At 40.1% G+C, this 16387-nt stretch overlaps 1 protein-coding gene across 7 annotated transcripts in view; it reads right to left on the reverse strand.

Moving 5' to 3' along the window:
- The window catches only part of mast2 (microtubule associated serine/threonine kinase 2), a 214370-nt gene that overhangs the window by 23294 nt on the left and 174689 nt on the right, over positions 1-16387 (reverse strand). For all 7 annotated transcript variants that reach the window (XM_074636372.1, XM_074636373.1, XM_074636371.1 and 4 more), the window contains 3 exons: positions 8982-9057; positions 8070-8279; positions 767-868 (listed from right to left, as the gene is read on the reverse strand). In XM_074636372.1, coding sequence (XP_074492473.1) covers positions 767-868; positions 8070-8279; positions 8982-9057 — 388 coding nt within the window. The remainder of the gene's footprint in view (positions 1-766; positions 869-8069; positions 8280-8981; positions 9058-16387) is intronic.

Genomic DNA, 16387 nt, shown 5'->3' on the forward strand with positions numbered 1-16387 from the left:
AGAAAATGTATCAAAAGTATTCAAATCGATGAAACAGATCCAGTCTTTTTTTATTCCACGCATTGTCAAAATTTGGCACCTCCATCACCCACAATGCAACGCGACCAGTGACGACTTGGGTGGGTTATGGTAGTATCAGTGGACAACCTCCGGGTCTGACAAGTGAAGCCAATGCTAAGTGCCGTAAACCTGCATTCTTTCTAACAGCCAGCAGGGGGCGACTCCTCTGGTTGCAAAAAGAAGTGTGATTGTATAGAAGTCTATGAGAAAATGACCCTACTTCTCACTTGATTTATTACCTCAGTAAACATTGTAAACATGAGTTTATGGTCTCAATCGCTAGTTTCAAGTCTTTTTCAATACAGCATGATGTTCATTTAGTAAATTATGGTTATTTATTATGGCATTTAGAGTCAAATAGACCATAAAGCAGGGTATGGTTTAGGGCATGGCTACCTTGTGATTGACATGTCGCTACCACGGCGTTTTCCAGTCTGAGTTTTCGTCTTAGAACTTTACCACAAGCCAATGGGTGACACCCCGGTGACTACCTCCACTTCTTATATACTGTCTATGGCTAGTAGCAGATAATGTAGACTGGAGCCTCGAGCCTGCAGCAGAGATGAGCAGCGGGCTACAGAGGTCTAGTAAGCTCATTTCTTTCTAACTGATATTTTGTGTGTTTCAACAATATGACCATAGTCAGTCAGTCAGTCAGTGAATGTGGGACATTCAATGATCGTGTGGCTGTCCGTGTTTTTCTCACCAGACACTCCAGCAGACGCGCTGGCCGGGCGATGATGATCATCAGCTTCCTGACGAGTTGCGTGACGAAGGTAACCTCCACGCTCTCCGAGCGCTCGTGAGCCTGGACAAACAAAGACAACACAATAGGGGGGAAGGTTAGCATAGCAGTGTGAGGGAAAACATTTCACCTTCAATTTATATGTTCATTTTCAAATTCTTTAGAGAGAGATTTTCACTCAACAGGAAAGTACTCAATTATGGTTCTGAGTGGGAGATGACTGACCCCTCACAATAATATCTATTCATTATTTTTAATCATATTTTCAATAATTTATCATCATGAAATCTTCTGTGACCTTGACGCCGTGCAGAGAATGTCTCTTATTACTGTGGTCGTCCTTCACAAACAAAGCACAACAGCAGCTTGAGGACAAACGGACGGTGGAGTCCGTCCCTCAGTGACACCTGAGATGTAATCTAAATCAGAACGACCTCCGCCTCGCTCCCTGATATCCACCGTGAAATGTCTGTCAGCGTGGAGACAGAGCAATTTACCCAGCAATCCACTGTAACTGACTGGAGACGCATCTGGAGCAAACACTGATCCCCGGAAAGAAATGGGCTGGAAGAAAAGTGTGTGTGTGGGTGAAAAGTGGAAGCTGTGACAATTACAAACCACCCACTGTAAAACATGTCTCATTCACAGGGGGTAATGTCTCATGTGTGTGTGTGTATGAATGAATGAATACAGCATGTATGTATGTTTCTATAATGTATGTACTGTATGAATGTGTCAGACAGAGAGTAGGCGGTGGCTCATAAACAAAGCATGGGCAGCTCGCTGCTGTTTGTCTAGCAGAGGCGTGCTGACAGACGCAGGAGGAACGGGGGCCCCGACCCACTCCTGAATTATTTATAACTGTAATGAAACCACGAGGGGAGGGGGTGGGGGGGTGGGGGTGTCTATATACTGAATATACTGTATGTGCACGCTAAATATGTATTAGGAAGCATATATGTAAGCGTGAAGGAGACTGAATGTGTGTGTGTGTGAGGTGGCTGTACAGGCCAGTGATCGGTGAGTAATGGACAGCTGAGGGACGGACTCCCACTGTGCAGCGGCTAATTAACCAGTCAGAGTGTGTGTGTGTGTGTGTGTGTGTGTGAGAGTGAGTGTGTGTGAGACAGACTGTATATTCACTCTGCATGTCTAATGTGAGAGAAATTCCCTAGTGGATACATACACAGTATAGAAAATGGGCTTTAACAGCTTGTATGCATGTGTGTGCTGTGTGATATAATCTGCAGATTTTAGATTATCACAAATACATTGTGTCTGCGTACATGGTGTATATTAGAGTTACATATTTTTACATAAATATCGGTTGGAAAAAAAAATTCTCGCATTGTTTAGACACACTGTAAATGAAGGATACACTTTTACATAAAGGCTATTTTAACTACAAAAAATAATGTAATGCTCAAAACTGTGTACATTTTTAACACACCCACGTGTCTAGTTAAGGTTGCTTTCAACACAAACTGTGTGTTAGCACATTAACACATGCTGTGCGTTAAATATTAAAAAAAAAAATACACAGCAGTGTGTTGTTTATACTTTTTATAAAATTATCCTGAAATGCAGTTTTTGTCTTTATGCTAAAATTCTACTAAAATGCTCACAAAATAAACATTTGCATGAAATTCAGAGGACATTTATTAAAATCATTAAAACATTTGACATGTATCATGCAGATATAATCATACAATATTCACGCACATATTGTGCAATTATTTATTATAATAAAAGCTAACTTAAAACACAAGTTACGTCATTTAATATTTATTATAGTTCATTTTGATTTATTATTGTTTCTGACTGTTTTAAGGCAACATCTTTATATATTTTAGTCTTTTTTCTCAACTTTTTGATATTTTTGTTAGATTTATTTTTTTTCTTTTCTAAGGAAGTTTACATTTTAAAAAACAAATTTAGTATTTGCTGTTAGCGTCTTTTTGACAAGTTTATTGTCACACTGTAAAATGTGCCGTTCAGTAACTAATATATTCATATACACTGATTTTGATCATGAAAAAGTGTATAAAACAATATAAAAATTAAAAAGTAGACAAAAGGGAAGCATTTTTATCATTTAGATTTGTTTTTATCATTTACATTCTGATGGCCTTACATCTGGACAATAACAATTACAGTACTGTGTTATTTTATGGGTTTCATTCAATAAGCAATAATTCAGATTTTTAAAATAAAAAATCTTGTCACACCTGGTGCACAAATGTCAAGTGTGAAAGTTGAGCATTTTTGATCATTTTTAAATAAATAACATTGAGGTTTTTGTGTCATTTAATGTGTAATAGTTACGTTTAAAAATTATAGTTAGAATAAATAGGTTAAGGTCCAAACCACAAAGGATAAAATTATCTTTTCATTCATGGTTATGGTTACATCCATGTATTTTATACTAAAACAAACAGTCAATATAAACTGAATATTGGATTATGGTCAAAGGTGAAAATATGTTTACTCGTCATGTGAATATGCATGACATTCCAGGAGATCAAGCATCATGTATTGTTCACTTAAAAATGAATAGGACAGAGGTGACGTCAACTATTGTAGAGCCTATTAGGGAGCACTCATCACTTTCTTTAGGCAGGTGATGTTTCCACCTGAGTCCAGCTGAGAGCCAATTAAACCCAGATGTTTGCAGCTGTATCGGAGCCCTGATAAACATGCTGAAGGTCCAGAGTGACCGATCGGTGACAGATCACCAGAGCTGAGTTAGCACTTCCCCTCTGCCCTCAGGTGACCTACGGGGGTCTAACGGGGTCTCCCAGGGGTTCCAGCAGAGGATGGCCTGGATGCAGGTTGCCATGGTGACCGCCAGGCAGGTCACTAAGGCCCCCTGACAGGGATGGATGAGGGAGATGAAGAGAGGACGAGCAGTGGAGAATAAAGAGAGAGACGAAGGAGACGGGGTAAAGGTGGAGGAGAGATAAAAGACGAGAGCAGGAGCCGAGGAGGACCGAAGGAGGAGAGGTGAGCCGGCCTCCTGCGAGCTCTGTAATGGGGTCATGACACGAGAAGAGGAAGGACGGATGGATGAATAAAGGAATGGATAAGCAAGGAGGACAAAGGACTGAGACATTTCAAGACCACAAGGAGTGGACGGATGAAAACTAGACTTAAGAATGGTTCTATCCACTGAAAACACACCTGGAATTATAACAGATGTGAACTGATGGGGGAAAAAATCATAAATTTTAAATGTTCTTCTTTGTAGAATTACAGTTAAAAGGTCAGTTCACCCAAATCACTGACACTATTTCTAGAAAGACAAGAAGAAATTCTTGTCACCTCCATAAAATCAATTTAATTCACTTCCATTGAATTTGGGAGGCAGATTGATAATTCAAAATCTAGTGTTGGCGATATGTGACAATATTATAAATAATAAAATGTTTAATATTTTTATTTTCCTATATAGTTTATGCCAAGGTACAGGCATCTGTTCTTTTAAAATCTCTGGTTGTGTCTGCACTCACAGGATCATTGGATCAATGTGATGAAGTACCTTGATTGTTTTTTAAGTATGAAATTAACTGGATCAACTAAAAACAAAACTTTTTGTTTTTTTTATTTTTCTATAAATGGCTGCTCAATTTAATTTTCAGAAAACGTACCATATCAAATGTATTAATATAATGATACAGTATAAAGTTACATATACCCTAATAAATTATAATATATAATAGATTTAGAAATAATATCCGTATTACTACCACTGCATGAAACCAAAAGTGTCTTGAAGGTCAGATAAGACAAGTGGAAAGTGAGCAATGTTTTATTTTTTTTTTATGTGATTTTGGTGAACTGACCCCTTAAACAACATCAGCATATCAAACCAAGTTTAGATCACTGTCCAGATACTGAAGGGTTGAGCTGACAACTAAAACATCTGGGTGTCCAACAGTTCTCAAAGTTGCCCAACTAAACTCACATAGCCAAGCAATGAAGGCATCATATACCAGTCCTTAACGTCCCAAAGACAAAAAACTAATCATAGGCAGCCTTTCAAGTTGTAGAACATCTAAAAGGAACTAAATAAAACATAAATGTGTACACTGCACAACGAAAAAAAGTATTTTGTCCCTTTACTACTTCATTATTAACTGATCCAAAAGAATCTATCAAAACAACAATACATCACACCGACATGCCACCAGTAAAAATGGCCTGATGACTCATTAAAAAGTCTGAATTATTAACAAGCTACAGATAAAAAAACACCCACAGCAGTTGACTGATTACAAGAAGATTGAATAATTAATGTATTTGTCATTGACCTCTGGAGCACGCTCAATTATCTTTCTGGAATATTTCCAAAAGCTGTCACACGACTTTCAAAACAAGCTACAACAAGCTGTTATTGTTTCCAGTAAATTGTAATAAAATAACAACAATAATTTCAAGGACTCTCTGTGTATGTCACTGTTATTTTGCCTGAGTGTGACAGGAAGTTACAGGCCACTAAAAACAGTGAAAGATGAACAAGCAGCTCCAGATGTATCCCATAAAACTACCTAAAGCAGAACCAAAGCTGAGATGAAAGTGATTTCAAAGTTAGAGTGAGTTGATATCCTCCAACTATTTATGGAACAGTATTAAGGAGTCTGACTGAAACTACAGAGAAGCCACACGGCTCTTCTTCTTCTTTGTCATCATCAGCGTAAACACGTTTCGACGTGCCAATAAAGCTCGATCAAACCGAAATGGACTCAACTGTAAAGTCTGTGTCTGCCTCTTCCTCCTCCTCCTCCCAGCTGTGAGTGAACACCTTCCATTCGCTCCTCCTCATCACATCCTCCAGCAGCATCTCCTCCTCCTCCAGCCTCCTCTGCCACGAGACGCGAGACATGTTTCCGCCAAAAAAACAAGACGACAAGACGAGGAATTCCCATAAAAGACGCAGACGTGGAGGCTGTTTTCACACCTCCGTCCACCTGCTCACGGCCTCCATCCTCTCCTCTCCTCTGTAGGTCTGCTCCACCTGCTGCTGCACTTGGCCACCCCCCCACCCCAAAAAAAACAGCCTAACACCGCCTAATTGATGATGTCATCATCCAGCCCGCATTGCAGCTTCGCCGTCTTCTCCAGATGTGTTCAAGTCCAGTACTTCACGCCCACCAAAAGCATTCGAACAGGCTTCATGCACGTACAGTACACCCACCTCTCTTCCCATGTGAGCCCGCCGGCCAATCACAACCAGAGGAATCCCCCTGAATCCCCGCCCATCCCAAAAAACCCTCCGACTGCACCTCCTTCACCCCTCCTGTTCGTCTGGGAGAGTCATCTGTCAGCCCCCGGTGACTACTGGAGTGTGAAATTAAAATCGGGAAGGATGTGTGTGTGCGTGCTCGCCTGCATATACGTGTATGTGTGTGCGTGTGTCTATGATGGAGAGATAGTTTGTGTGTGTGTGTGTCCCAGTAGAACAGAAGGTCAATAAGAGGCCGGTGGGAGCCATAATGTCGCCCCCCCAGGCACTGAGAGACTGAGCTAATAGAGATGTCACCACTGCCACACACATGTAAATATACTTCAGCGTTCACACGCATAGACACACAGGCGTGAACGCACAAAAACTGTCGAAAGAGGTCCCAACACGCCAAACGGAGATTAGGAAATCAGAGTTTGTCAGTATAAACAGAAGGAGTGTGTGTGTTTGTGAAGGAATGTGTGAGGGAGTTTTATGTGTTTGCAACTGGGCCATGGTCTTTGTGCCTTCGTATGACATCACGCGGCGCTGACGGTTGTGACCATGATGAGTGAACGATGGAGCGCGTCACGCCGTGAGTTGTTCCACGGTAAACTGAGCGTGACCAGGAGGCTGCCATAGTCATGATGTCTTCATCCAGGACTTGTTATTTTAGGGGTCTATTAAATCCTACAAATATTCAAGGGAGTTTGGTCCTTATTGCAGGATTTAAAAAAAAGACAAAGGTTTGATGGTGGCCAGTTAGTTGTGTTGAGTTTATTAAGCAAATATTGATTTATTTTTTAAAGCTATTCTTCATATTTGTTTGCATTTTTATATGTTCAGCTGACCTAACCTCTCACTGACTAAAAGCGGTTATGTTAGCAGTTAATTGGAATTCATTAATTAGGAGTTTACCAATCGAGCGCAGCAATTTGCATAATCCTTTCCAGGAACCTGCCCATCAATTACCAGCTACATAGTTCATTTCTACGAAATAATTGGGGAACTGTAGGAGCTGTAAAATAAAGACTGAATTTGCTCACTATTTGCTACCTAGTGCATTATACAGTATATACACTCCTAACCATTTCAGTTCCCTTTGTGAATAATATGCTTTATCCACAGCATGGACACAATGCAATGCTCTGCCAATGATGGATGTGAATATTAGTCATGCAACTCTACATCTGTCAGGGATGACGCAAAATGATGCTGATTCATTAGTGTCTGGAATCTCAATTTACTGCCCAATATAGAGGAATCTATCCAGTGTTTATTATAATTTATATGGAACACTGAATGAGAGAATTAGGGGGTGATTTTGGAAAAACTGTTTTCAGAGAAGCACATTTTTAAGGGCTGCATTCCATTTAGGTTTGACTTTCTGGGGCACATACTTGACACAAAGCCAGTTAAACCTTTGCTTCACCTGCTATGATGAGTCAAAATCTGAAAGGATGAATATGGGTATTATCTGATCACAAGTACTGTGTGTGTTTTGATAAATTAACTTAATTTACTCCTAAATGTATCCATCCATGATAGCTCCAAATGTTTTTTTTGTTTTTGTTTTTATTTTATTTTATTTAATTCCACTCTCTTTTCCTTGAGTCTTTCCTTTAAATGTTGTTTTCAATGCCTTGTATCCCCTCATGTAAAGCACTTTCAATGGCATTTGTGTTTTACTGGTGCTACATAAATAAGCTTGTCTTGTCATGTAGCCATTTAACAATTAAAAAAATACATATTATATATTAAAATAATAATTTCTCCCCTCAAATATTCCATCTTGAGGGGCTACATTTTTTTGTATTTTCTACAAGACATTTCTTTTTACTGTTTTAATGTACTATTTTTAACTTTTATGAGAAGAATTTTTTGAAACTTTTTTGATATAAAAATGCACTAGGAGTGCAGTCAATTTGACAATGAATTTAAATGTTACAGAAAGGATAGTTTTTACCTTTAAGAGACTCTTTGCTTACTTGAAAACACAACTGTCAGTCTGCAGGGCAGTGAATGAGCTGTTGCTCCACTTACATCTTGCAGCAGCTTCTCCAGGTTCTCCTGGAGCTCGTAGAAGTAGCGCGAGGTGATGAGGCCCTCTCTGCTTTTCTCCAGGCAGTCTCTGGACAGCTCTATCAGCTGATGGTGGATGAAGCTCAGGACCCCGTCGGCCAGCGGGCACACCTTATCCGGGGCCGAGGCGCAGAGCAGCTCAGCCAGACGCTCTTCCATTTGAGCCGTCGCCTGAGGGGAGGTGAGGGGAGCGGGGGGGGGCGATTAGAGGAAGGGGGGAGAGGGATGAGTCACAGTAGAGGTGCACGCATACCAGACATATGGAGAGACAGACGGGACCAAAAAGTCCATTATAATAATCATATATTAGAGTAAATCTCTTCCAAAGAAATACTTCATAATTAAAGAAATATTTGAAACACATGAGAAAAGACTCCATGCGTCGTATTATGATAATAAAAGCATCCTGACACAGTCATAATAACATATTCATACAGAAATATAAACAAATATTCATAAAAACTAGCCATAAAAATTGAAATCTGAGACCTTTTGATCTGTTATGGAACGTGACTAATGCCTTTATAGACCACTGTCATATTTATTTGCTGTAACTGCAAACTCAACACTTTCTGCAGGTGCTTCAAAGTAAAAGCCCTCAAGCAAAGAGCAGTGATTGAGCCTTTTTATGTCTAAATCTACATAAACTACATCAAAATCAACTTGTTTTTGTGAACAGATCTACATACACGTAACTGCTTATTACAATCTGGTTTTAGTTTCAAACTTTCAAAACACATAATCAAGGTAAACAACACTTTTTTTCCTGTGACTTGTTTCCAGGTTTTGCTGTGCATTCTCCTCCCAGTTCCCTCTCTGCTACATCCACAGTGACTTTATTCTGTACAGGAAGTGTGTCTGTGCAGTACAAACCTTGGGAAACCTCTCCTTGTACACATGGTTCATCATCACGATCTCGTGGTCGAAGGAGATGGGCGAACGCCCGGGGCTGGAATGAAACAGACAAACACAGGTGAGTGGAGACGCTCAGTGGTCATTAAAGCCTTTAAATTAAATAACATAAAATAAAAGCAGCCTATCATCCGCCTTCATATTTCATGATCATTAAAAATTGAACCTCCACAATTATTATAATTTAAGCCATTAGTTCTGTGTAAAAAATGTAAATGTCATTCAGTGCATTATTTTCATGCCATTTGTGCATGTAGGCAGAAGATCAGCCAGAGAACCACTCTATAGCTGCCCACACAGTATCGGTGGCAACATTGCTTTGTGCTGGCTGTGGCATTGTTTTCCTATGGGGAGAGCGGTGCCACCCGACTAGGCGGAAGCGCTACCCTTGGCATGGTGCACTGCTCGAAATCGCAACCGAGCGCTAAGCTCAAAGTTCAACTTATTTCAACTTTGACCTTGTAACCAATGAGATAACAGCTGCAACTGTTGTTGCTGCCTAGAAACAGTGCATGGCGTTCCTTGCACACTTTTCAATGACATATTATAACTGAGCTGCCTCGGCGCCCTACCTTGCGGTGAGCTTTATGGAGCCAGAAATTCAGAAATCAGAAGAAGTTTTTTGGCATGTGTGCCCAGTGTGAAACTTTTATTGGATTGAATGGTTGCCATCTTGGAAAATCCCTTAAATTTAAAATCTAAGAACAAACTAGAATTACCGCCTCGTGGTTGTATGTCTCCGCCAACCAGTCAAGTTGGAGATTACATCCATGTCTGTCCAAAATGTCAGCACCTCATCATTTTATCCTGTTAGACATTTGCGTGAAATTGTCATAACTAGCATATGAATTCTTGAGTAATGGACAAAAATGTGTTTTGTGAGGTCACAGTGACCTTGAACTTTGACCACCAAATTGGAATCAGTTCATCCTTGAGTCCAAGTGGACGTTTGTGCCAAATTTGAAGAAATTCCCTCCAGGCGTTCCTGAGATTTCACAAGAATTGGACGGGCGTAAGGTCACTGTGACCTTGACCTTTGACCACCAAATTTTAATCAGTTCATCCTTGAGTCCAAGTGGACGTTTGTGACAAATTTGAAGAGAAAGAAATTCCTTCAAGGCGTTCCTAAGGTATCAGGTTCACGAGAATGGACTAGATGTACATATGGACAACACAAAAACATAATATCACCGGCGTGGAGGCATAGAAATCACGTTTTGCTCACAGCTCATGTTCACATTGAAGCCATTGGCTGTGACAAAGGGTCACAAGTAGATATTGATTTGTTTTAAATCATATCACAAGTCCATATGTCACACGTCTAGACACATCTACAGTTTACAGTATATATCTGCTCAGTGTGCATACTGTAGCACTTAGCAGGACTGTAGTAGCATTGTTAGCATTACGATTACCTTTGCTGCACACCAAGTACATGTCTTCATCATCAGGTAGTAGAAACCTGATGCTGGTGATGCTATGTATTTAAGTAAATGTATTGAGCAGAAAAACTGACCCAACAGGTATCAATATATATAACCATATTTGGGGTTATTTCAGGGATTGAAACATACCGATCAATATTACATTTGAGTCACAGAGATAAGCTCTTCACTCTCCTAAAGGAGGGAGTGCTGCTTGTCCCCGGGCACAACCGACCAGACTGCATGTGATATGCAGGATTGGTCAGGTCATCGGAGAGCAGGGGAATAAAAGCTGGATGGTGGCCACACACACTAAGGGGACCTTGAGGTCTTCATCATATATGTGTGTCTTCAGCGGTGTAAACCGAAGGACCATGACAACCTCTGGACTCACATGGCTGCACACACAGAGCAGCACAAAGGTAACGCCTCTGGAGACCGGCGGACCTCGGACACTGTGTGTGTGTGTGTGTGTGTGTGTGTGTGTGTGTAGCTGTCAGTAATAAATTGAGGCTGTCCGCAACTCTACTGCCTCACTGCAGCGAGAGTCCGTCAGTTCTCAGGGGGGTTTCATGACCTGACGGACTGACAGTGATGTCTCCTTCAGTCTATAGCGGCTCCAACAGAATATCAATCCATCTGTCTTTCACACGGTGGACTCCATCTTCTCTCTATTTCCCTCCTCCTGGGACTCATCTCTTCTCTTATTCTATCATACACCCCCCCCACCTCTAACATTTCTCTACAATGGGACAAAATAGCGACAGCAGCAATATCCTTGACCTTTTTATGTCTCACTTTCAGGAGAATAGGGGATGACGACAGGTGACAGGCAGTGTGTGTGTGTGTGTGTCATGGGAGAGGAATTTCATTGCAGGCAATTTTAGGCTTTGTTAGCCTGCTGTATTATTCATTCCATCCATTTATGACTGTAAACATTTCCTCTTTAATATTGCAGCTGCAATTTTAGTGTTTGGAAAACACGCGAAAAAATCTCCATGTTAATAAACAGTCAATCAATCTGACTATCTTCCAATGACAGCTTGTTTTTAGATATTTTAGAATCAAGACTTGTTTTCTTGATATCAATTCTGTTTAATTCATATGTAGAAAAAATTACAAAACAAATTAAACAGCACTGAGAGCTAGTGGGATTATCTCACCACAACTTGCATATTTTATTCTTGTTTTCAGGAACCAAATAAACCACACACTGTTGATAACTTGTAATTATTACCTGATGTACGTCCAAAATAAAGTTAGACACATTTTTATTTTTCATCTCATGCACCTTTCAATAAGACTTTATGGTGTTTGAATGGTGAACCTGAAATCAAATGACTAAGGCAAAACAATATTTTACACAATATAAAATAATATGATCAAAAATAAAGAAATAACCAAATCGAATTAAATGAGACAAAAAATACCATAAATAAAATACAATATAGAAAATAAAACTGAAAGTATCTTTAAAAAACCCTTTCTTAATTCCTAGAGAGGTGGGTAGGTGAGGTAAAAGAATTTGGGGCTCCAGATGTCTTTGTATGAGATGTTAGTATGAGTCATCGGTACACACACACACACATGCGCGCACACAAACACACACACGTGACCAGTGCGATGAGGTAATGCTGTAAGTCATCCATCGGCAGCTCACAGTCCAATTACCAGCTTAATAGGAATGAGAGCAGCCTGAATGTGACGAATGAGCCAAACCTCATGGAGGCCGTTTATCATTACGCCAACACATATGCTGACAAGTTACCACACACACACACAAAATATAGCACGTAACTATGCTTCTATTTTTCTTTTGTTTTCACCTGCTTTGTTGTGATATTAACTTTGTTCATATCCAACTATATAGTGCAGGAATAAAGCAGATTTTCACCCAAATTTACAATAGAAAGAACATATGTTCTCTCTGGTGGTATCTAGACACGCCATTAGTTTTATTTTTGACGTATATGCTTCTGAGATTTCTGCCTTCACCTCAGTACATTATACATATTTTTTTTTATGTAATCTAAGTTTAAGTCTGTGTGAGATTCAACTAGGGCAGGGGAGAAAACTTGCCAAGGACCCCCTCTTAATTGTAACACCAATTAAGTATAAGCCATTTGTACTCTTAGATGCCATTGGAACTATTGGTATTCTAAAACTTTCCAACCTAAATACTTCAGACCTGTTTAATAGTGATAAGCAAAAACACATTTCAATTTGAATCATGTTAATACATTTGTGTTTTGCCCTGATATTCTGGGTGCTCTGTAGATAGTTGTAGCTTTAGCTTGGCTAGCTTCATGGCTTCGTTCGCTAGCACATGAGGATGCATGCTTGCATGCATTTTGGTCTCCAGTCGCTGTTCTTGATAAAACCAAACTCGATACAACTGTCATCATATTTTTCTAAATTTCGCTAGTTTTGGCTTAACGTCACTTGACGATGTGGACGTACTCAAATATTTCTTCATGCTCGCCAGCTAGCTAATAAGCTAAGCTAAGCTAAGCTAAGCAACAGGAACAGTTTGTTGCTCCCTGAGTGAAGTGACTGATTCATGACAGATTGATGTGATGTGTCACGATCATATCAGAGTTTCTATTGGCCCAAAGCTAACATGGGTGGGAGTAATGGACACAATATGCTTGTTTTATTGGTGCAAATGGTTCACATTTGGAGATATGAACTTTTTAATAATACAGCACAATTTTATAATTTATAGCACATGAGTTTGTGGACCCCCTGGAAAGGTTCCACAAACCCCTGGAGGTCCCCGGTCCCCACTTTGAGAATCACTGTCCTAAGGGGCAATATAGTTAAAGATATAAAGAAACTCCAAGTGACAGTGGTTTCTGCTAATCAGTGCTAAACTACTGCCAGTGAAACCAGCTCCTGCCAAGATATTTTACACTGAAAGCTTGCAGCAGCTCAAAGAGCATAATCCCTTTCTTTGCTGGTAAGCATTTAATGTGGAAATAAACAGGAAAAGTTGAGTTAGCTAACCCAACACTGATTGAAAAGATTAGTGGATGAGAACAATCTCTGTTAAAAAGAGACAGCAATACTCTAAAGGTAAGTTTTTATGTATAATTTTGGTGAAGTGACCCTTTAAACAAAGCACAACTCAACTGTGCGCCCACACACACACACACACAGCACACTCAACCGTTACTGATGTCAATCACTCGGAGGTCCAACACGCTCAACTTTAAAACTCTCCTTTCATGTTCTTGTTTCTTGAAAAAGAAAAATCGATCAAAAACGCGGACAGCCGGCTCTGCCGCCAGGCTCAGTGATTAAAGGTTAGCCTTGACAGAGATGGATTCAGTGCCAGAGGCTGTTATGTACATTCTTTAATTTTCACAGAATATCTTCTCCTTCTTCTCTCAGTGTTATTCTTCTTGTATGCTCGTGGCTGCGAGCAGCCTGAGCCTTTATTAAAATAAAGCTCCCGTTCAGAGCGCGCTGCGGCGGAGGTCGGAGTGAAATCCCCGGGATGAATAACACGAGGAAGCCAGACAAAGGCTAATTAGAACACGGCTATATTTCTACTGTAATGGGAAATAAAAATCGCCTCGCGGCAATCCCTGCGAAAGACGCCTTTGTCATTATTTTGAGGAACGACCTTGGAAACGAGGCTTTGGAGGAAGTTGTGGGAGAGCACTTTTGTTCTAGTGTGGGGCAACAAGTTCAAAAAGTGTGAGAAAGAAAGGAAATATTTATGAAACAGAATATAAGATCAAATTTCCACCCCCCAGGGTGTTTTATAAAATTGGATAATTAAAACATAGTTGGAAAGGCTTTTTTCTTTTCTCCCCCAGCTAAGTGGCGATGTCACATGCGACAAAAGGCACTCAAAATGCAAAAGAGCTTATTGGTAGGGAGGGTAATTGAAGTAAATCAGATGAGACAGTGAATCAGATGGTGACGGTGAGGCGGGTGGGAGGAAGAGGTGAGGAGGGGGGAGAGAGGCTGTGTGTGAGAGAGAGAGAGAAAAATAACATTGATGCTTCACAACTGAGGCGGGCGACTCGGGAAATGAGAGGCCTAATTGACCGTGACAGAGAGCCGGGCAGAACGGGGATGAGGTGTGGGTGTGTGTGTGTGTGTGTGTGTGTGTGTGTGTGTGTGTGTGTGTGTGTGTGTGTGTGTGTGAGAGAGATCAGTGCTGGGATTGTATGTGTTCACCACAGAAAACCACAAGAAAATATCTTCTGAAAAATCTCCTGAAACCACAAAGCAGCAGGAAGATGCTCTGGTGAGATTTGGTGGAATTTGATTCTATAGCAGTAGAGGGAGAACCAGACCTTTATCTAAAACAGGCTTATTTTAGAGACGAGCCTTTATTCCTGTTATATATACGAGTATATCTTATTTAATTTAAGTAAGACATAAAGAAAAAAGTCTGATTGTATAGAAGTCTATCAGAAAATGAAAATAAATTTTTAGGAGACCAAAATGTTACAATTAACTTTCTTCAACTGAAAACACACTGCGAAAGGGTTAAAGATGAAAACACGGACAACGCCGTGGCAGCGACCTGTCAATCAAAAGGTAGACACGCCCTAAAGCATCCCCTGCTTTATGGTCTATTTGACTCTAAATTGGACCAACATTTACTAAATGAACATCATGTTGTATTGAAAAAGACTTGAAACTAGTGATTGAGACCATAAACTCATGTTTACAATGTTTACTGAGGTAATAAATCAAGTGAGAAGTAGGGTCATTTTCTCATAGACTTCTATACAATCAGACTTCTTTTTTCAACCAGAGGAGTCGCCCCCTGCTGGCCATTAGAAGTTTAAGGCACTTCCGCATTGGCTTCACTTTTCAGACCCTGATGTTGCCCACTGACCAGGACATGAAAAGACTATGCCCCTTGAGAAAATGGAATGCTTTTAATGTGAAATATCTGCACAGGAAGCTCTTTCGTGGACTAACTGTAATGATGAAACAGTTTCTAATTTTTTGGAATTTCGAAGTGGAATCTCTGTGCCATATCATTACAAGAAATAGAAAGAAAATTACAATATACAGTACCTACTAGACTTGCAAATATTTAAAGTTAGAATAAGGTCGAATTGTTTTAATTTAGTTTTAATTTATTTATGTTTTTGTTATTTTCACGTCTTATCTTCCAATTTGAGTGTTCTTATGTGGTTTGTTTTGTGATTTACTGACTTGGCTGCTGTAGTTTCTCGCTGGTATTAAGTATTCTCTCTACTAAAATTACACCTGTGATGAGTTAAAACCGAAAGATAAATCTGATCTGACTCTGTGGCAAGTTTGGAGATTTTAATACATGAAAAATATGAGCTAGAATATGCTTACTCTGACACCACGTGGCAAAAGAGCTAGTTTTGTATATATTACATGAGTACTTCTATGTATGATATGATAGAATACAGTATGTGGTTTCCCAGACAGAAAGTCAATGGGGTGCAGCAATTGAAGCCTGTAAACGGTGGCACATGAATGATGGATGAGTGTATGGAAGAGTGGATGGTGGACAGATGAGAAGAATAGGGAGTGATGAGAGGTGATAGATATACTGCAGAAACTACACTGGACAAGAATGGGCTGAGAGAATACAAATTAGACACGAACAGAAAAACTGTTAAATGATAGAAAAGGGTGACTGCCATCACTCACAGCAGAGTCATTAAATTTGCATAGAATTGTGCTCTGCCCCTCATTTTCATTTGTTCACTCTCTCTCAAACACAGACACACTTGTTCCTCCCCCCCGGGTCCAATCATAATCATCATCATCAGCTCTCCTCTCAGCCATTCCTCTGCTCCGTACTGTCTGTCTCATTCGCCACTTCCTCACACTAGTATCTTCATTAGGGTATTTTATCAACTTGGAACTGGATCCAAAAGTGAACTGGCTAATAGAAACCGACCCCTAAATCCTCAGTCTACCCCTCTGTTGGTT

This window comes from Sebastes fasciatus, chromosome 5 (genome assembly GCF_043250625.1).
Source record: "Sebastes fasciatus isolate fSebFas1 chromosome 5, fSebFas1.pri, whole genome shotgun sequence".
Taxonomy (NCBI): Eukaryota; Metazoa; Chordata; class Actinopteri; order Perciformes; family Sebastidae; genus Sebastes; species Sebastes fasciatus.